General features: G+C 34.4%; 1 protein-coding gene across 1 annotated transcript in view; it reads right to left on the reverse strand.

Moving 5' to 3' along the window:
- VPS13B (vacuolar protein sorting 13 homolog B) overlaps positions 1-21,573 on the reverse strand; it is an 803,413-nt gene that overhangs the window by 397,882 nt on the left and 383,958 nt on the right. Inside the window, exons 24-25 of the mRNA XM_082674491.1 lie at positions 12,698-12,918; positions 164-367 (exon numbers count right to left, since the gene is read on the reverse strand). Of these exons, the coding sequence (XP_082530617.1) occupies positions 164-367; positions 12,698-12,918 (425 nt within the window). The remainder of the gene's footprint in view (positions 1-163; positions 368-12,697; positions 12,919-21,573) is intronic.

A 21,573-nucleotide genomic window follows, 5' to 3' on the forward strand; every position in this document is an offset into this window, starting at 1 on the left:
GAAACAGTAATACACAGCCACTGCTACCATAGCTCCTCACGAACCTTCTAAACTCACTAGCTTCCAGAGAGGTATGGTCATCTTCATTCTCAATCCTGATACAGAACTCTGTGGTATATATACCACCCTTCATTTAGTAACAGAATTTTTCAAAAACACTTACCTCAGTAGTAGTTCCAATGTCAGCAGATGGGCTACATGTGCTGGTATCTGGAGGAGCTGTGCCTAAACTGCTTCTAACTGGAGAACTAGGGACAGGCCCCACTATGGACTCCGGATAAGCTGAAAAAGAACTGAGATTGCCTCTCTTCTGAATCTTATTCCAGACTTCATTCATGATATCAGTTAGCTCATATAAGAGCTGCACCTAAGCAGAAGGGAAAAAATAAAAAGGAAAAACAAATCTTTCAACTTCTGGTCACAACTGACTAAAATATTAAATGTGAGAAAATGAAAACAAGTCCAGGGAAATAAGAATATATGAAACAAAAATCTATCATTGTATCACTGATCATGGTATTATATCATAACCTATAATCTGTGATATATAATTATTATATATTATATATACTGTAATTATTATATATATGATGACTATTTTGTCATGATACCACAATTCTGATGAGATATAGAGAAAAATAATTCATATAAAAATATACAATATTAAACATTTTATCATGAATTGAATTTGAGAAATATAATTAATTTATTCATACTTTTAATTTGCCACATAGTCACATTTTGATATTTTATAAGCAATTTAGCATTTCTGTGGGAAAATAATGCTAATAAAATAATGCTAATAAAACAGCTTATTATGGTACAGTAGATTTCTTTTAATATATGACTAATAGAACAATCACAAAGAAATGCCTTTTAAACAGAGGTCAGGATCAAAATTAGAAGTCAAATATATCCTAGTAAACATGATTATTTAGTTATACATGAAATAATTACCATTCTTATTTCTAAATTATTTACACATTTAAACTTTCTCTATTTTCTGAAGAATAAATCTGAAATTGGATTTCTTGCCCAGCAAAATAAAGTAAAAAAGAAAGATATAACACAGAATAGTAAAAGGAAAATGTTACATATGAGACTTTTCTATAGATAAAGAACATAAACTATCCAACCTACTATTCCCCTCAGATTTGTCATTCCAATATTCAGAAAAAAAAATTGTTTAACTTGCACGTTGTTTGACTAAGTTCTAAGATATTTACATAAGATTTCATAAATAAGCATTAATCATGGAATCTGTATGACAACATATTGCCATATACTGTATAAAACAAGCCTAGGGGGAAAAATGCAAACACAATGTATAAGCAAATCCACAGCTGGATACCATATTCTGCTTGCCATTAAAAAAAAAAAAAAAGAAAGAAAGAAATTCTCATATTTATAAGAAGTTTCAGCCTCAGGACACATCCAGATGATAAAGCTGGCTTCTTATGTGGGCAGAACAGATGCCTAAAAACAGTGTTGTCAATCCTTATTTGATATAAAACAGTATATGGGTTACAGTTTTCTCCTGCTTTTTGTGTGATGAAGTCTCAAATCTCAGGTTATAGCTCTTTTTGTTTAAAAAAAAATCTAATGGCTAGAGATCCTACAAAAAAGCTCTCAGAAAAATTTTAGTTCATATTCTTTTGTCTTTCATAATCATGAGTGTTTTCTAAAAAGAAACCATTTTGTTCCAAACCAAATTTTTAAAAAGATTATTTTACTTTTTCTTAAACAATTAGAACTGACAAATAAGGAAAGCATAAACAGTTTCTAAATACTTTCAAAGGCATAAAGTTTATTTACCTAAGAGAATTGATGCCGCTTTTATTGTCACTACTTCTGGTTTCCTTTAACTGTTACCATTAAAAAATTGTATATGAATGTCACCAAGTACACTGTGTATTCAGCATGCCAAGCAAACACTGACATAAACTTTAAACGTATTATTATTTTCAAAGAAGAAAGCTGCTATCACAGAATCCAGACTTCACAAATTCAGAGGTTTTAAAAAATAGAGCAAAAATGCTGAAGATAAATGTTCAACTCTTATCCTTCAAGCTGTACTGAAAACCATGCCAACTAAAGCCACAATGAGCTACCACTACCCACCTATTAAGACGTCTGAAATTAAAAAGCATAACCAGACCAAGTATCAGTAAAGATGCAGAGCAGCTAAAACTCTCATTTACTCTGATGGAATGCAAAATTTAGAATACAGTTTGGCCATTTCTGAAAAAAACATATACCTACCACGTGAATGAGCCATTTCCTAAGTGTTTCCCCAAGAAGAATTAAAATCTATGTCCACACAAAGACCTATATAAAAATGTTCACAGAAGTTTTATTTGTAATAGTCTAAAACTGGAAAAAATCTCAAATGTTAACCAATAAGTTAACCAACAATACAACGGAATACTTAGCAATAAAAATAAATTAGAGATTCATGCAAAACCAAGGATTAACCCCAAAATTATTATGCTGAATCAAGGAAGCTAGGCAAGAGAGAGAGAGAGAGAGAGAGAACGCAAACTGTATGATTCCATTTATACAGAATACTAGCAAATGAAAATTAATCAATAATGACAGTATCAGTGATTGCCTGGGATTGGGGGAGGAGTAAAAGGAAGGATTACAAAGGGGCACAAAGAAACTTTTGAGGATGATGGATTAATGCATTATCTTGATTGTGAAGATGATTTGATGGGTATACATAGTCAAACCTTATCAAATTAGATAATCTAAACATGTGCAGTTTATTGTATTTATGTCAACCCCAATAAAACTTTTTAAAAAGATCTCTAAAAAATAAGCACCACGTGAGGCAGCTTTATATAGGTTATGTATGAAGGTGATGAATATCAATAATATTTTGCATATCAAATACTGATTGGATATGTAAGATATTAAATATTAAAAAGTAATATTTTATTGTTGAAAAATTAACTGCACATACATTTTCTCATTTAATCTCATAACCAATCAGAAAGAAGACTTAATTGGACTGAAGAGGCTGAGACAAACCTCAAGGAAATACATTCTTGAAGGATAGATAGGATTTAAGTGGGTGCAAAAAGCCATTCCAGTCATAAGAATACCAAGAGCAACAGCCAAGTACAGGAAATGAACAAGACATGACAAAGGGGCCATGACAAGTTTTGCAGCATATTAGGAGAGTCAGATAGAAGAGAAAATAGAAAGGTAGACATGAAGAAGAAAAACCATGGATATACAATGTCAATGGAAACCAAGCAGGAATGGAACTTCAACAAGCAATTACTGATCCATGTTGAACAAAAAAGAGCTCTAAGTGAATATGAATTTAGAAAGGCTATTTCATTTGGCACACAGGTCGTTACTAATCATTAAAATTCAGTTTCAAAAGAAAGAGTTTTTGCCAAAAACAAAAACATCCTTTTCATACAGAGCATTACACTTAGTCTACTTTTGTTTAAAAGATAAAAATAAAAATCAGGAGCTCAGAGAAATTAAAAATGGGTGATTTGTCTAAGACTACAAATCCAGTTTTGTCCGAACTGAATGCTTATGTTCTTAGACAGTAATGCCAAATTCCATTAGCTTGGTGAAAACTGAACTTACAGCAATAAAAACTATGACAAAATGGATAGAAAAGGAGCATAAAAAACATTATTTCTCTAGTTTTACAACTTAAAACCCAAAAATGCAAAGATACTTTTATGTTTTGGGGAATGCCTTATAGGTAGACAAAATGTATCAATTTATTGGTAGAGGGAAAATTAAAATTTTATTATATTAAAGAAGATTCCTTATTAAAGAAGATTCATTTAATTTTGGAATGAACACAATTTTTAAGGTCTGAGAGACTAGTGCCTAAAGACATTAAAGAGAATTGGGTAACTTTAGTAAAACACTTAAGATAAAAGGCAAGGTTGGTGCAAATCACTCCTAGGAACAAATTCTCTGAATATTCAACCAGGTTAAATACTTACAGCGTCTAAGGCTTTTAATGGCAGTGAGTTCCAGGAACTGACACAGCGATTTAGGTCTCTATAGTTGATACAGAGATCTACAACAATGTCAGACATGACAATAAATTTGGTCTAGGCCTGCCCTACATATAGAGCTTGCACTATATTTTAGAGTATATAAACTAATTGAGGGCTCTGAGCAATAATGAACCAAATTAATTGCTTACAAGAGCAAACACTTCTGACGTCACTCTAACGAATAAACAAAAGAATGGTACTGAAGTAGGAATTACTTGAATGGAATCAAGCTTATACACTGGCTATAATCCAAAGTTCATAAAGCTTCTGACAGTGTATGTGAAATTTAGTGGGCATATACATTGTTCTGGGGAAAAGGCTTTTATAACATTCTCAAAGAAGTCCATGGCACAAAAAAGGATAAGAAGTACTTCACAAAAAACACAAATAAGAAACAAAAAAGCCCCCAGATTAATCAGTGAGAAACCACTCACAAGAAAGAGGCTTATTTTGGGTCATTAATCTTAAAAGGAAAAGTAAAAATAGTAAAATAAATTTTAGGAACTTATATGCACATGGATATTTGGGCCCACGATACACTATAAGGCAGGACACCCAGAAAATAAAAAGAGACATATAGATATATTTCACTAAGGAAGATTAAACGTTTTTGGCCAAAGATGCCATAAAGTTTGAAGGCAAATAACTGCATTACAGATACAGGGTTTGTATTTATAGAATATAAGGGAGGCTCTTCAAATTGCTAAGAAATTTAATAGAAAAATTAAGTAAATGATATGAAATATCAACCATAAAAATGCAAATTCACTGGCCAATAAACACTGAAAAATCTGTTCATCCTTATTATCAGGAAAATACAAATTAATGTAAACAACATGAACTGTCAATTCACAAAAGAGCAAACTCAACAGCCAATAAACATTTGAAAAGTTGCTCAAACACCTGGTTTCATTTCCCTTCAGCATGAAGGATTTCCTTTAGGATTTCTTGTAGTGCAGTCCTACTGGTGACAGATTCTTTCACATGAAAAATGTCTTTATTTTGTCTTCATTCATAAATGTTATATATTTTTTTACTTAGAATTTTGGGTTGAGAGGCTTTTAATTTTCTTAATTTTCACGATTTAAAGATGTTCTTTTGATCACTACAGCTTCTTATGAGAAGTAAGCTAACAAAATCTTGGTTCTCTTGCATGTAATGTGTCATTTTTTTCTCATGATACCTTCAAGATATGCTCTTTATCTGTGGCTTTCAACAGTTGGATTATGATGTGTGTAGGCATGGCCTTCTTCATGTATTTATCTTATTAATTTTTCTCCCCTCATTTCTGGCCTACATGTAGTACTCAATAAATATCTGCTGAATTCACTTAGGAAAAAAAAAAAAATCAAGTCATCCTTTGTAATTCTGACAGAACCCAGAGGGAGTCTGGAAGGCTAAAGCAACCCACTCACAAAAAAGAGATTTGGAGTCTCATGTCTTACCATTAAAATTTAGGTTAATCTGGCACACAAGGATATAAAAGAGTACTTACTCCTTACTTTTTTCTTTGAGTACATGTTGATTCTTCAAAGTCCTATATTGTTTTGTGACTTCCTGTCCCTTCAGGAATACCGCTACATTCCACCAGGGATATTCATACCAATTTACATAGAGGATCTCACATTTTATATCAGAGTCAATCTAAACTAACAAAATGACATTCATATACCATTTGAGAGTTTGCAAAGTATTTTCATAACTATCTCACTTAAACTTCCCAACAACCTGGTGATCAACTTTGGATATAGCAGGTGCTAACAATTTTACAGAAGTTGGTTTATCAGGACTTATCAAGAAGATAAAGTAGAATTAAGTGAATAAATAAAATTCATTACACTTTGGGTGCAAAGGGATTCTCAGGGCATGAGGTTCATTCAGTCTTGGTTTAATTCTCAGGCAAGAAAAAAAAAAAAAAGGCCCTTGGTATTTGGGGAGAAGCAGCAAGGAGCCCGTGGGAGTCAAGTGATCAAGGAAAGGACAAAAGGAAGGAGCAGACATAAGAAGGTAATACCAGGCCAAACATAAGTTCTATTTATGTGATGACTTGGCTTAGAACTGGTTTATATTTAAACAACAACAAAACCTGAGCTTAGTTCTAAATAAGGTGAATATCTAAAGAAGATATCCCAGAGCTCTAGTTTTGAGCCACAGTCTTACATTTAGTAAGACTCAACAGAAATCACCATACTATTGAGTATCTCAAAGTAAAAGAAAAAAATTTTTTTAAAGATTAATAATAGTGGAGTCCCAGGCTAAAACCACAATGGGAACAGAATTTATTCTCAGCTGGGATAGCTATGGATAACCAGAACATGTAGAGTAGGACAATCCTCCCAAGGCTATAATGACTCCTTAAATAAGTCTCTAAAATATAATGTCTCTGGTAGGTAACTCCAAGTAGTAGTTAGCTGTCTATTATATAGGAACTGAGCTACTACTAAATATAAACTATGAATAAAAATTTTTTTCTTATTATCCTCAAAAGTTTCTTCATATCCCTTTGTAGTCTATCCTTCCTACCACCCCCTTCTCCTTCCCTCTCCCTGCCCTGACTCCAGACAACCAGGAACCTACTTTCTGTAACAATGTAGTAGTTTACACATTATAACATTTTATATAAATGGAATTATACAGTAAGTACTCTTTTTTGGTCTGGCTTCCTTCACTCAGTGTAACGACTGCAATATTTTTTCATGATCTTGCATTTTATCAATAACTCAGTCTTTTTTATGGCTGAATAGTATTACATTGTATGGATAAGCCATAATTTGTTTAATCTGTTAAATTCACTTACTGATGAACATTTGGGTTATGTTTAGTTTTTGGCTATACAAATAAAGCTGTTAAATACATCCATGTAAAAGTCTCTGAGTGGATATACATTTTTGTTTCCCTGAAGAAATACTTAGGGAAGAATGGCTGGGTTGTATGTTTTTTCCCCCCCTCCAGGAACTTCAAAGTTGTTTCCAAAGCTGTTATGTAATTTTTACATTCCCATCAGTAGTATACAGAGTTCTAGTTGGTTCATAATACTCCATTTTTTAAATTATAGCCAATCTAATAGGTATGTAGTGGTATGTTTTCATGTTTTATTTTGTTTTTTCCTGATGAATAATGATGTTGAGTATCTTTTCATGTGTTGACTGACCAGTCACACATCTTGTGTGGTTCTAATCTTTTCCCCATTATTTGTATTCATGTTATTTTATTTATTGTTCTTTGTCTTCAGGTTACCAAGTAGAAAGGATTCCATAAATATTCTGGTAACAGTTTGGTAAATGTGTTGCTAATACTTTTTCCAAGTGTCTGGCTTTCTGCTATCTTAATGTGTCTTTCGAGGAGAAAATGTTTTTAGACTTGATTATGCCCAATATCTAGATCAATTTGGGGACAGCTGCCATCTTAACAATATTGAATCTTCTAATCTATGAACAGGTATCTTGCTCCAGTTAGATGTTCAAGTTCTCTCAGCAATGTTTTGTGGTTTTCAGGGTAGAGGTCTTGGACATCTTTTGTTAAATTCATTTCTGTATGTTTGTTGGCACCAATATAAATGGAACTGATTCATTCCATTTTCCAGTTGTTAGCTGCTAGTACAGAAAAATACAATTGGTTTTTATATATTTATCTTGTCTCCTACAACCATAATAAGTTTATTAGTTCTAGTCATAGTTTCTTAACTCCTCCAGGATCTTCTGTAAAATATTTGATCATATGAAAATAGGGAGAGTTTTACTTCTTTTCTTATCTTTGTGTCTTTTATTTCTTTTGCTTGGTTAATTGCAATGGCTAAGATGGCCAATATGACAAAGAACAGGTGATAGAAGGAGGCATTCTGGGCTTTTTCTTGATCTTAGTGGGAAAAAGTTCAATATTTTACAATTAAGTGTGATATCTGGTTTCTCAGATATGAGTTATTATTTAATGTCCAGATATTTACAGTTTTCCTAGTTATTATTGATTTCTAATATAATTTGACTATGGTTAGATAATATACTTTACTGATTTTAATTCTCTTAATATAATGAGACCATGTACACCTGAAAAAAATGTGCATTCCATGGTTGTTGAATACAGTATTCTATAAATGTCAATTAGGTCAAGGTGAGTTCACAGTATTTTTCATATCTTCTATATCTCCAATTATTTATTTTTCATCTGGTTGTTTTACAACCACTGAGAGAGATGGTATAAAAATTTCCTAATATGATTGAATAGAATTACCTGTTTTTTCCTTTAATTCTGTCCATTTTTCTTTCATGTCCTTCTTTATCTCTGGTAATACTTTTTCTTTTTGTCTATTTTATTTGATATTAAAATAAATAAGTCCATCCTTCTTATGCTGTTTGTATGGTGTATTTTTTCCTATGCATTTATTTATATTGTTTCTTTATATTTTAAGTGCTTCTCTTTTAGGCAACGTATGCAGAGTCTTGCTTTATTCCTACCCTAATAGGAGCAGTTGGACCAGGGGTCAGAAGACTTTCTGTAAATGGTCAGATAGTAAATATTCTAGACTTTGTGAGCTACATAGTGTTCTCCCTTGCTGTTACTTAATTCTGTGGTTGTAGCATAATGGTAACCTTACACAGTATGTGAAAAAAAGCATGTGGCCAAATTTATCTGCAAGCCTTAGTTTGCTGAATCCTGGTCTAAACACTCCCAGTTAGGATCATAACATTTAACGTAATTCTTGCTAAGGCAGGATCATCTCTACAATTTTATTTTTTGTTTTCTGTTTCCATCCTCTGTTTTATGTAACTCTGTTACCACTTCTTCACTTCTTTAGATTATTTGAATACTTCTTAGTATTTCATTTTAATTCATCTATTGGCATTTTGGTTAGTATTTCATTTTAATTCATCTATTGGCATTTTGGTTATATCTCTTTGTATTTTTGCTTTTTTTTTTTTTAGTAGTTATTCTAGGAAATTATATGTAGAAAAACTTTCACAGTCTACTTTTAAATTTATACTGTACCACTTCATGAGATATTTAGAAATCTGACAACCACTCGGTCCCCTTAGCCCATCCCCCACTAACCTTGATGATGAAGTTGTCTTTTTTTTTTTTTTTTGGCTGTGTTGGGTCTTCGTTGCTGCTCACGGGCTTTCTCTAGTTGCAGTGAGCTACTCTTCCTTGTGGTGCGCGGGCTTCTCATTGCGGTGGCTTCTCTTGTTGTGGAGCACTGGCTCTAGGTGCATGGGCTTCAATAGTTGTGGCACGTGGGCTCAGTAGTTGCGGCTCGTAGGCTACAGAGCACAGGCTCAGCAGTTGTGGCACACGGGCTTAGTTGCTCCACAGCATGTAGGATCTCCCTGGACCAGGGCTCAAACCTGTGTCCCCTGCATTGGCAGGTGGATTCTTAACCACTGCGCCACCAGGGAAGTCCCAAGTTGTCTTGTATATTAAATCCACATACATTGAAAGGTCTAGCAGACAGTGTTATGGATTTTGCTTTCCACAGTCATATGTATTTTTTTAAATAGTTAAAAAAAAAGATTTATCAAGCTATTTATCATTTCTGTTGGTTTTCCTTTATTTCTGAAGATCCAAGTTTTCATTTGGTACCACTCTCTTTTAACTTGTAGAACTTCCTTCAGTATTTCTTGTAAAGTAGAGGTGCTGGTGACAATTTTCCTAGTTTTCTTTCATGTACAGTGTCTTTATTTCACTTTAATTTCTGTGAGACATGCACACTGTCTTGACAGTGTTTTTCTGTTAGCATTTTAAAGATATTGTTCTAATGTCTTCTGCCCTCTGTGGGGTTTTTTGTTTGTTTTTTTAATATTTACTTATTTATTTATTTGGCTGCATTGGCCCTTAGTTGCAGCAAGCAGAATCTTCATTGCCACATGCGAGATCTTCGTTGTCACATGCGGGATCTTTAGTTGCAGCATGCAGGATCTAGTTACCTGACCAGGGATTGAACCTGGGCTCCCTGCATTGGGAGCGCAGAGTCTTAACCGCTGGACCGCTAGGGAAGTCCCATGTCCTCTATGGTTTTTAATGAGAAATCGGCACTCATTCAAATTAAGCCATATATAATGTATCTTCTTGCAGCTGCTTTCAAGATTTTTAAAAAATTTATCCTTGGTTTTTAGCATTTTAATCACAACGTGTCCAAGATAAACATGCTTGGGACTGGGTAAACGTCATGAATATGTAAAAGCCTATCTCTTTCTGCAAATTTGGGAAATTTGTACAATTATTTGTTAATATTTTTCTGGCCCCAGCTTTTTCTCCTTATCTTCTGGAATTCCAATTACACATATATTTGAACATTCCGTCCCACAACCACTGAAGATTCGATCCTATTTTTAATATCTTTTCTTTTCTGTTTTCCAAATTCATAATTTCTATGCACAATGTTCAAGTTCAATGACTCTTCTGTCACATGCAGGTCACCTCTAAGCCCATATGGTATGGTTTTTTCTTTCAGATATTGTATTTCCAATTCTCAAATTCCATTTGATTGTTTTTTTTGTTTTTTTTTGCGGTACGCAGGCCTCTCACTGTTGTGGCCTCTCCCATTGCGGAGCACAGGCTCTGGATGTGCAGGCTCAGCGGCCATGGCTCACGGGCCTAGCCGCTCCACGGCATGTGGGATCTTCCCGGACCGGGGCACGAACCTGTGTCCCCTGCATCGGCAGGAGGACTCTCAACCACTGCGCCACCAGGGAAGCCCCATTTGATTGTTTTTATACTTTACTTCTCCATTGAGAATTCTTACGTTTTTCATTTAGTGTTGCTTTCCTTTACACCTCATAAAAAAAAATTATAATAGCTGTTTTAAAGTCTTTTTTGCAATTCAATTATTTAAAAACCAAATTGGGAACATTCATTTATGTTGTTAGTTTTTGCTTTTTTTCCCCCAGCGTATATAGAATAATCAGTGGGACTGATGGGCTGAGATGGGCTTCTGCTGCTATGACAGAACTAAATCTATTTTTTCCCTTTTAACAGCTTCTGTGATAAAGGATCTAAAGAAGGTGAATCTGTTTCTCTATAATCTGTTTGCTAGAGCTGCCATATAAAAGTGCCATAAACTGGGTGGCTTAAAACAACAGAAACTTATAGTTTCATGGTTCTGGAGATCAGAGAGTCCCTACTCAAGGTAATAGCAGGGCTATGCTCTGGGACTCAGGAGAATCCTTCGTTGCCTCTGGTTCTTCTGGAGGTAGCCAGCAATCCTTGTGTTCTTTGGCTTGCAGCTGGATCAGTCCAATCTCTGCCTCCATTCACATGGCACTCTCCCTGTGTATCTTCACATCAACTTCCCTCTGTGACTATCTACTTCCAAAGTTCCCTTTTTATAAGGATATCAGTCAACTAGATGAGGGCTCACCCTAATGAATTCATTTTAGCTTGATTACCTCTGTAATGATCCTATTAACAGATAAGGTCACATGATGAGATACTACAAGTTAGGAATTCAACGTATCTTTTGTTGGAGACACAATTCAACCAACAAATTTTCCTTCCTCTAGGAAATGCATTTCAACAACCATCAGCAGTAGCATTCAAAGAATAATCTAAGAGGAGTTAAGCCATTTCATAATTATTCTCTTCTATACTACTATGGGTCATAATAGAATGGCAAATGGCCATTAATATGGAATATTTACTATTGTTCAAAAGAATTTACTACTGATTATAAAAGAAATTACTTTCATAATGGTGGATAAGCTATTAGTTTAGTATAACTGCCTCATCATAATTCTAACTGTATGTATTTTTTAATAAGGCCATCACCAAGATTAAATTAGCAGGTCCGATCTTTTCAAAATGCACAAATATATATGAAAGTTAAACCAAACTGTAGAGTATACAGTAGGTGGAGCAAGGCAGAGAGAAGAGGGGAAAGAAGGAGGATGGTTTCAGTAAGGAGGCTCTATAACATATGAATAATATTTGAACCCACTTAAAAAAACACACTTTAAAAACTAGCTCGTCACCACTAATGCTGGAATAAACAAAGATTTATCGACATTGACCTAACAGATCCAATAAAACTCTAAAAAGTATTGTTTTAAAAATATAATTTCAAATACTATTCAACGTTGATAATCTGTGTAGAAAATATACAAGAGTCTGCTTGAGGTCAAAGAAACAAGTGTTAAATTATATGTAATTAATAATTTGTACAAACCCAGGAGATCTGAATTCATACTAAATTATAAAACTGTAGAATATAACATGTTTGGCCTATCCCAACTGGAATGTTAAAGGATTAACAAAATGCCTTTTTTTAAAGAGTAAACAGTGCTTTTTTTCTTTTAAATACTGCATGTTGAGCAAAAGAAGTTTTGAGTGAGAAACTGATCGGAAATTACATTTGATCACTTCAATAGACTCTTCCAGTCTGACAGTAAAGTAGTTCTTCACCGTTTAAAAAACTTTACATCTGTAACTGATTTCATTCCATCAGCCAAAAGATGCATTTATGCTGCCACCATTACATTTTCAGAAGAGTTTGAATTACAAAACTTGAGAGAACTTCAAAGCAATACTTAATCTAACCATTCTGATCTTGATGGCCCTGTTAAAAATAATTTAAGACACTTAATAGAAGAGAAACCCTTCAACAAAATGAGTAACAATTGTTCTTAAATCACATTATTTTAAATTTCCTTTCATAAATCAAATGTACCAACCTGGGGGTTCGAGCATTTTATCTCAAGTGACTCTAGGTCAACATGCAGACAGACAACAAATGAATGCCTCATATCAGGTCCTGTAGCGAGTAGTTTTTGAGATGTAACAGCTAGAGTAGAGGTACAACCCATAGGTTCCACTAGGCAAAGTGTCACTTGTTTTCCAAAAAGGGTGTATATGCTGAAATGATGCAAGCTGATGGTCCAAGGAAAGGCATCACCTGAAAATGGGTACAAAAGTGGGTAGGGAGGCACACAAACAAAAATATAGTTAATTGTCACTTGATAGTAAGGTATCTACTGTTAATATTTGAAATATAAAACAGTTAATATGGCATCATAAATAGCGTATACTGTATCCCAGAGACCAACATGTTAAACAGTTTACATGTTATATAAGAGTTACCTTTTAAAAATGTTTATATTTATTATAACATACTACTATATCAATAATGTACATTATAAAACATACAAAAGTAGAAATTAAGGAAATGAGATAAAAATATAAATACAAGTTCTAACTTTTTCTTCCCTCACCCTTGTACTAGTGGGTTGTACAGTGCAACTGCTGGGATGTATGCATTATATCTTGGAGACCACAGAGAATGTGTTAAATTAGGAAAATTAGGAAAATGAACTAAAGGTGACCACAGATCTGACTGCAGAATAAAAAAAGAATAAACAATTTACTATGGTCTGTTGGACCATCTGCATCAGAGTCATATGGGTGCTGATATAAAATACAGATTCCTGGTTTCTACTTCAGACCTACTTAATCAGAAATCTCTGATGGTTAAGACCCAGGACGCACGTACATATCTTCAGTTGGTGATTCTTATATATGTTATTTTTAAATCAAGTATATTTTATTTAAAAATAAAAGTACTCACATTTCAGAATTAAAAGCAAAATTTCTTTCATTGTTTTAAATTTTTTCCTTTTATTGATTTACCAGAGAAAAAAACTGTTAATATAAATTTATGAGATAAAACTATCTTTTTTTTATTGTGGCTATAGATAAAATACTTTGTGAAATAGCATTAAAAATGTACTCAGTATTAAAACATTCGTAAATATTCATTACTGGGATGCCAATTTGATGGAAAATATGTTCCTATGACTTGTATTTTTGACTTTGCAATTCTACTGGCACTTGATAGTATAGATAGTATAATACAGACTTCTTTTTAAGTATCTAGTTCTAAAACAAATTGAAAATATTTATCTTTTAATTAGAGAGGTACTAGTGTCTCACTGAAAATAACTTAGAAAATATAATATATAAAGAAAAAAATCAAAACCAGTCATAATTCACCTGCCATCTTGCTACTCCCAGGAATACGCACTATTAACATTGTTATTATTTTTCCTTCAAGTCTTTTTTTTCCCCCCTGTAGTGTGGGACACGCTCACACAGAGTTGGAACCAGATCACATCGTACTATTAGGTTCATGTTATTTTTTAGCAAGGAAAAAAATACCAAGTGAATAACTAAGTAGATCATGCTATAAACATATATACTAAAGGAATATAAATAAGTATTTGAATTGTGAATGGTGATACTCAGGGGATGCTACAAGATAGATTCTCATATGTTTGAACATTCAAAATGTCTTGATCAAGTAGTTAAGAAAATTAAAATCAGAAACTTTGAAATTGAGACCTGGATAATAAAATAAATCTAGCTACATAGCAGTCCACAACAACTTGACTGGAAACAATGGAAACTGCATAATAATATGTGGTCAGCATCGTGGTACTCTGCCTGTCTTAAGACTTAAAATATTTTGCCCCCAGGAAAGAATGACAAACTTTAAATCATCTGTAACTAATTCTGAAATTATTTTAAAACCTACACAAAGTTCCAGGCTATTTACAAAATAAAGGCTTTGCCAAATTTGTCTTAAAATACTTTGGAATGATTTCAGGTTACATATTTTAAAATCTGTAGTGAGCTATACATAGTCTTTCAAATTTTATGTTATCCAAGAAATGTTAAATGGTGATTATGTTGGGTAAAAAGCACCACATTTAAATTCATGAAATAGAAAAAAAGAATTCCAAATGACATTGGTACTATCTCAGATATGTGTCTCTGCTTCTTCTTTGGAATCAGACCATAACCTGAAATTGGGTATACCATATTCTAAGTCTTAAACAGAACCTTTTAAGGTAATATTTTACGTCCATTTATTTAACAAGCATATCATCTATTTTAAAAAGTACACTCTATCTAGAAGAGCTTAACATGTAATGACAAACATTTATATATATAAATATATAAAATTTATACTGAAAAATATCATGATTATTAAATCATGATAAAATAGATAATTCATTTCAAATTTGTGAAATATTTTCTTCATATCTAGAAACCCAAGCATTCAGTGCTTGATTCACTTCTTTAATCCTTCCATAGGCCTTTGTGCATATATAAATGTTTATAAACTCAGCATGTATTAAAAAAAAAAGGGTGTGTGTGTTTCCCTGGTGGCGCAGTGGTTAAGAATCTGCCTTCCAATGCAGGGGAGACGGGTTCTAGCCCTGGTCCGGAAAGATCCAACATGCCGTGGAGCAACTAAGCCCGTGCGCCACAACTACTGAGCCTGTGCTCTAGAGCCCGCGAGCCACAACTACTGAAGCCCACGCACCTAGAGCTTGTGCTCCGCAACAAGAGAAGCCCCTGCGATGAGAAGCCCGCGCACAGCAACAAAGAGTAACCCCTGCTCGCGGCAACTAGAGAAAGCCCGCGCGCAGCAACGAAGACCCAATGCAGCCAAAAATAAATAAATAAAATAAATAAATTTATTTTAAAAAAAAAGCATTCAGTGCTAACTAGTATTCACGTCTGAATATTACTGGTTTAATCATAACTTAATCATCAAATTTTCATTAGTGTATAAACAAATATAATACTGTTTTTTAAAATTCCTTAAAACTTATGACTGCAAATATAAACAAGGCAAAACCAGAACAATTATTGCTTTTAAGACTAAAAGTAACCTCAAAGACTAGTGCTGTCCTTCAAGCAATTAAAATATCAGTAATTACAGTTTTAAAAGAGGTGTCGAAATTATAGCAATGCAGAATTTATTTAAGGTCATATGGTCAGCTAACAAGACATACCCTCAGTTGCTACAGCTTGTCAAGATATGTTACAATTAAACGTTTTCTAAAGTGACTTACCACTAACTAATGGCACGTCTTACCTCACTTAAATTATTACACAGACACTTACATAATTAAGGAAACATTATCATAAAATATTTCTTGGGTCTCATGACTCAGTGATATGATATATGGATTATAACTTAAAAAATAAATATAGGGTAGTTTAAAGATCCTTATTTTTAAATGCTATTTTTTGCTTCCTGATTGTTTTCTACTTTAGCTTTTTCTTAAATAAATGAATAGCCAATTTATTCCTCATTAAGCTTTTTATTGAACATGTACTTTACAAACACCGTGTCCTCAAAACTTTAATAACATAAAAAAAGTGATTAAGACATGATTCCCTTTCCAAAACATTTTCAGCTATATACATTATATTTACAAAAATAATAAAAAATACTTATAATCATTTACAACACAAACATCCTAGATAATAAATTCACTTATCATTTCCCTTAACATAACACATAGTACATGTAGACATTTTAGTCAATTTGAGTTAAATCTATTACCTTCCCAAGACTTCTGCAAAAGAACTGTTTACTGCTATTAGATGAAAGTCAAGACTGACTAATGCATAAAAGCTTTGCCATGTTAACCTTCCTAATAAACGAGTATTTGTTAGGAATAAAAGATACACATTTGTGTATTCATTTTATATTACTGACAGAGTATATCAATTTACTTAAGTTGATAAACTGGTTTACTGAGTGCATTAGAACACTATGACACTGCCTCTACAGCATGAGCCTGGATTTTGCACCAGGAGACTTAGGTAAATATCCTAGCTCTAACTATCCCTTAGTATTAGAGGAGAAATGCTAATTCCTAATTCCTCTGCTTTTTCCACATGAAGTGCTAAGCCATTTTATGCCTTTTCCTTCACAAGAACTGAGTGGACTATTTCATGACAGTAAAAGAACCAACTTAGTGACAAAAGAAAAGATATAAGAATAAAGATCAAAGAAAAAGCAAAAAAGTTTTTAAAAAAAAGGTAAAAAGTCAAGTCCTGATTAATTTCACTTCTTTCATTATTTGGTATTATTATTTAAAGAAGTTTTTTGGAAGACAGGAAGTTCATAGATGACCCAAGGACCCTTTCAGTTCAAGAAACTATTCCAAATACTAAATTAAAGAGTTTGGGGACTTCCCTGGTGGTCCACTGGTTAAGACTTTGCCTTCCAATGCAGGGGGTGCGGGTTTGATCCCTGGTCAGGTAGCTAAGATCTCCCACACGCCTCACGGCCAAAAAAAAAAAAAAAAAACCATAAAACAGAAGCAATACTGTAACAAATTCAATAAAGACTTTAAAAAAAGTGTGATAAATGAAAGAGTCTGAATCAATGAATTGTATTGTATTTCGTGAAAACCTCATACAGAAGGGAATTATATGGAAGAAAACCTGAGTCCTGGTGATCATGTTTATCCATAACTTTGCATCTCAAGTACGGTTTCATTCCCTGGGGCTCAGATGAACCACTTTAAAAACATGCTAAAGCTCACAGGTATGACCAGGGACTAGCTGTGAAATTAGGAATAGAGCAATTTTTGGTATTGAAAATAAATGTTACTCTGTAGCACAAGATTCTATCATGTTATCAGTGCCAACTGATGGACAATCTAGGTCAAACAGTTACCTAAGGATATAAAAAAGGAACAAAGAAGTCAGGTATGTGACAATCTTACAGATTTGTAAACTGTCAGAGAAAAGGTGACAGGTTAAGTACAGGTATAGATGAGAATACCTAGTAAAGCTATAAATATGAAGAACACCTATCTTTAAAGAAAGTGTAGAGGAAAGGAGCCCATGAATGATATTCAAAAGGAGTAGCCACTATCCACAGAAAACAAATCAAGGAAAGTGGTCATCCAGAAGTTAAGAAAGAATTTCAAAAAAGAATCAATGAACATCAAGGATTAAAAGGTTTCTATTGGATTTGCAAATAAGAGGTTTGTTCTGTTAACTGAGTAAGCTGAAAGAAATTTTAGCATTTTTATATGACAACAAGGATTAAATAAGGAGGTTATAATTGATGAAGCAAGTTCCGTAAAAATGTAGTGCATAGCATATAGTATGCACTCAATAAATATTTGCTTTATGAAGGAAGGAAGGAAGGAAAGGAGAAAGGGAGGGAGGGATGGACTGAGATGGATAAATGAATAAAAATGGCTTGGTCCTAAGCAATATCAGCAGATGAAAGACTTAATCCAGGTAAGGTAGATTCATTTGTTAAACAAGTATTTACTGAATTAAATATATGCTAGATATTATTCTAGGATCTAGGAAAAGAGCAGTGAACAATATAACCTCACTGTTCTCATGGATCTTGCCTTCTAGTTGTGAAAAGGATAATAAACTAATAATTAAATGACATATAGTATGTTGATGGTCCTAGATGTTCTGAAGAGCACTTAAGCAGGGTAACAGAACAGGGCGCTGCCACTTTAAGACAGGATAGTCCAGAAAAGCCACTCTGATAAAATGACATTCCATAGAGACATAAGGCATGAGGCTACTTGGGAAAAAAGTGTTCTAGAAGGTGAACAGTAAGTGTAAAAGTCCTGTATCAGGACCCTGTTTGGATGGGAAGTTGTCAATGCTTTCATTAAGGAAATAAGGAGGTTGTATGCTGTGTAGGGGAAATAATCAGATATCCTTGAGGAAAGTGGTGAAAATTTATAATAGCTTTTATAGGGAGTGGAAAGGTATTAAAGGAAGTATAAAAAGTTTACAAAATTATCAATGAGGGCCAGAAGTCATTTTTTCCCAAAAAACTGTCAAGAACTTCAGAAAAGAAGCTTAAATGTCAAATAGTTGGAACGATCCAAGGCTACACTTTCTTCCAAGAAACTGAGAATCCACAATATCCAAAATATATAAAGAACTCATGCAACTCAATATCATAAAAACAACCTGATTAAAAAATGGGCAGAGGATCTGAATAGACATTTTTCCAAAGAAGACATACAGATGGCCAACAGACACAGGAAAAGATGCTCAACAAAACTAATCATTAGGGAAGTGCAAATTGAAACCACAATGAGATAACATCTCCCACCTGTCAGAATGGCTATTACCAAAAAAGATGATAAATAACAAGTGTTGGCGAGGATGCAGAGAAAAGGGAACCCTTTCTGCACTGTTGATGAGAATGTAAATTGGTACAACCACTATGGAAAACAGGATGAAAGTTCCTCAAAAAATTACAAACAGAACACCATACGATTTAGCAATTCCACTTCAGGGTATTTATCCAATGAAAACAAAAACACTACTAGAAAAAGATATCTGCACCCCAATGTTCAGAGAAGCATTATTCACAATATCTGAGATGTAGAAGCAACCTAAGTGTCTATCAACAGATGAATAAAGAAAATGTGGTGTAGGAGGAGGATATCAAGCTGGCAGAGTAGGACACCGAACTCATCTCCCACAACGAACATATCAAAAAAATACATCTACATGTGGAGCATCTCTCACTGAAAACAAACTGGAGACTGGCAGAAAGGCTACTCTATAACCAAGGCTGTAAAGAAAGATCCACAGGGAGTCGGGCAAGAGGTAGGAGAAGCAACGATCAGGGGGACCTGTACTCCTAACAGGGGACACAGAAGAGGAGGGTAATATCAAGGGCTCAAAGATCCTCCCCGGGGAGTAAGTGGCTTGTACCACATTTTGGACACCTCAGTCCTAGAAGCCAAAACCAGGAAGACAAGTCCCCTTAGCTGGTGGAAAGCAATGGGACTTAACAGAAGAAACTAAGACTCTACTCCTGATGAATGCATGCGCAAACTTGCTAACTCCTTGAAACAAGGCAGAGGAAGCAAACTGAAACTGCCCAGGGCTCTGGTGGGTTTCCTGAGACAAAGTGCTCCTCCTGCCTGCAGCAGGTGCCTGCTCCTGCCCCTCTTACTCTGTCTGGCTCAGCTCCCTCCAGGGCAATGGCTGACACTGCCAAGGAAAGTACGCACCTGGGGATGGAACCAGTCAGACCCTGCATTGCATCTGAACAGGGCAAGAGCAGACATTACTGGCACTGACAGAGAGTGGTGGATTACGAGCCATCTGGAGCTCTGATTGCTGTGTCATGAACGTTACAGCTCAAATGGCACTCCACACTGGGAACCCTTCTCCAGGCCCTCTTTGTTCCAGCAGTACTCCCTTCTGGGGCAAAGGTGTCATTGCCAGGAGGGAGTATAGTACAAACTTAGAGGGAATGGAACCAATTCAGACTGACCTTCAGGGCTTCTTGTCCAGCATCTGGGAATCCTACCCTACCCACCCACATGTGGATGATGACCACTGAGCACAGGAGAAGCTCCAAGCTCACACCTGGCTCTAGCACTAACAGCAAAAAGAAAAGCAAATTTAAAAATGAGGACAGTTTAAGGGACTTCTGGACATCAGCATACTAACATTCATGACATAGGGGTCCCAGAAGGAAAAGAAAGAAAGGGGTCAAAAATGTATTTGATGAAATTATGAAACTTGAAAACTTGAACCTGAAGAAAGAAACAGGTAACCAGATAGAGGAAGCACAGAGAGTCCCAAACAAGATGAACCCACAGTAAGACACATCGTAATTAAAACAGCCAAAGTTAAAGAAAGAATTCTAAAGGCAACAAGAGAAAAAGAATCACATAGAAGGGAACTCCCATAAGGCTATCAGCTGGTTTTTCTGTGGAAAGTTTGTAGGCCAGAAGGGAGTGGCAGATATACTGTAAGTGCTAAAAGGGAAAAATCTACAACCTAGGCTATTCTACCCAGCGAGGTTATCATTCAGAATTGAAGGAGAAATAAAAAAACTTCTCAGACAAGCAAAAACTAAAACAGTTCATCAGTAATAAGTGAAATGTTGAAGGGTCTTTGCTAAGTGGAAAACAAAAGGTTACAAACAGAAGAATCTATAGGAAAGGAAAAATCCCACAAGTAGAAGCAAACATATACTAAAGGCTGTGGATCAACCACTTAAATAAGGTAGTACAAATATTAAAAGACAAAAATTGTAGGGACTTCCCTGGTGGTCCAGTGGGTAAAACTCCACACTCCTAATGCAGGGGGCCCAGGGTTGATCCCTGGTCGGGGAACTAGATCCCACATACATGCCACGACTAAGAGTTCACAGGCCGCAACTAAGGAGTTCACATGCCACAACAACCATGGCACAACGAAGATCCCATGTGCTGCAACTAAGACCTGGTACAGCCTAAATAAATAAATAAATAAATAAATTTTAAAAAATAAATAAAGACAAAAATTGTAAAATCAACTTTAGCTATAATAAAGAGTTAAGGGATAAACATGAAAATGTAAAATATGACTTCAAAAACAAAACATGGGGGATGGGTGTAAAAGATGTAGATCTTTTAGAATGTGCTTAAGTTTAAATGACTACCAGTTTAAAACAAATAGATATAGGTTAACCTATATGAACCCAAAGGTAACCACAAATCAAAATTCTACAACAGGTACACAAAAACTAGAGAGAAAAGAACATAGGAATACCACTAAAAAAAACAAAACAAACAAACAAAAAAGAAAATCACAAAGGAACAAACTAAAGGAAGAAAAGAACAAAGAAGAAGTACAAAAGCAACCCAAAAAAACTAAGTAACAAAATGGTAATAAGTACATACCTATCAATAATCACTTTAAACATCAATGAGCTAATAAATGCTCCAAAAGACACAGGGTGGCCTATTGG

Source organism: Grampus griseus (genome assembly GCF_964374135.1).
Source record: "Grampus griseus genome assembly, chromosome: 17".
NCBI classification, from domain to species: Eukaryota; Metazoa; Chordata; class Mammalia; order Artiodactyla; family Delphinidae; genus Grampus; species Grampus griseus.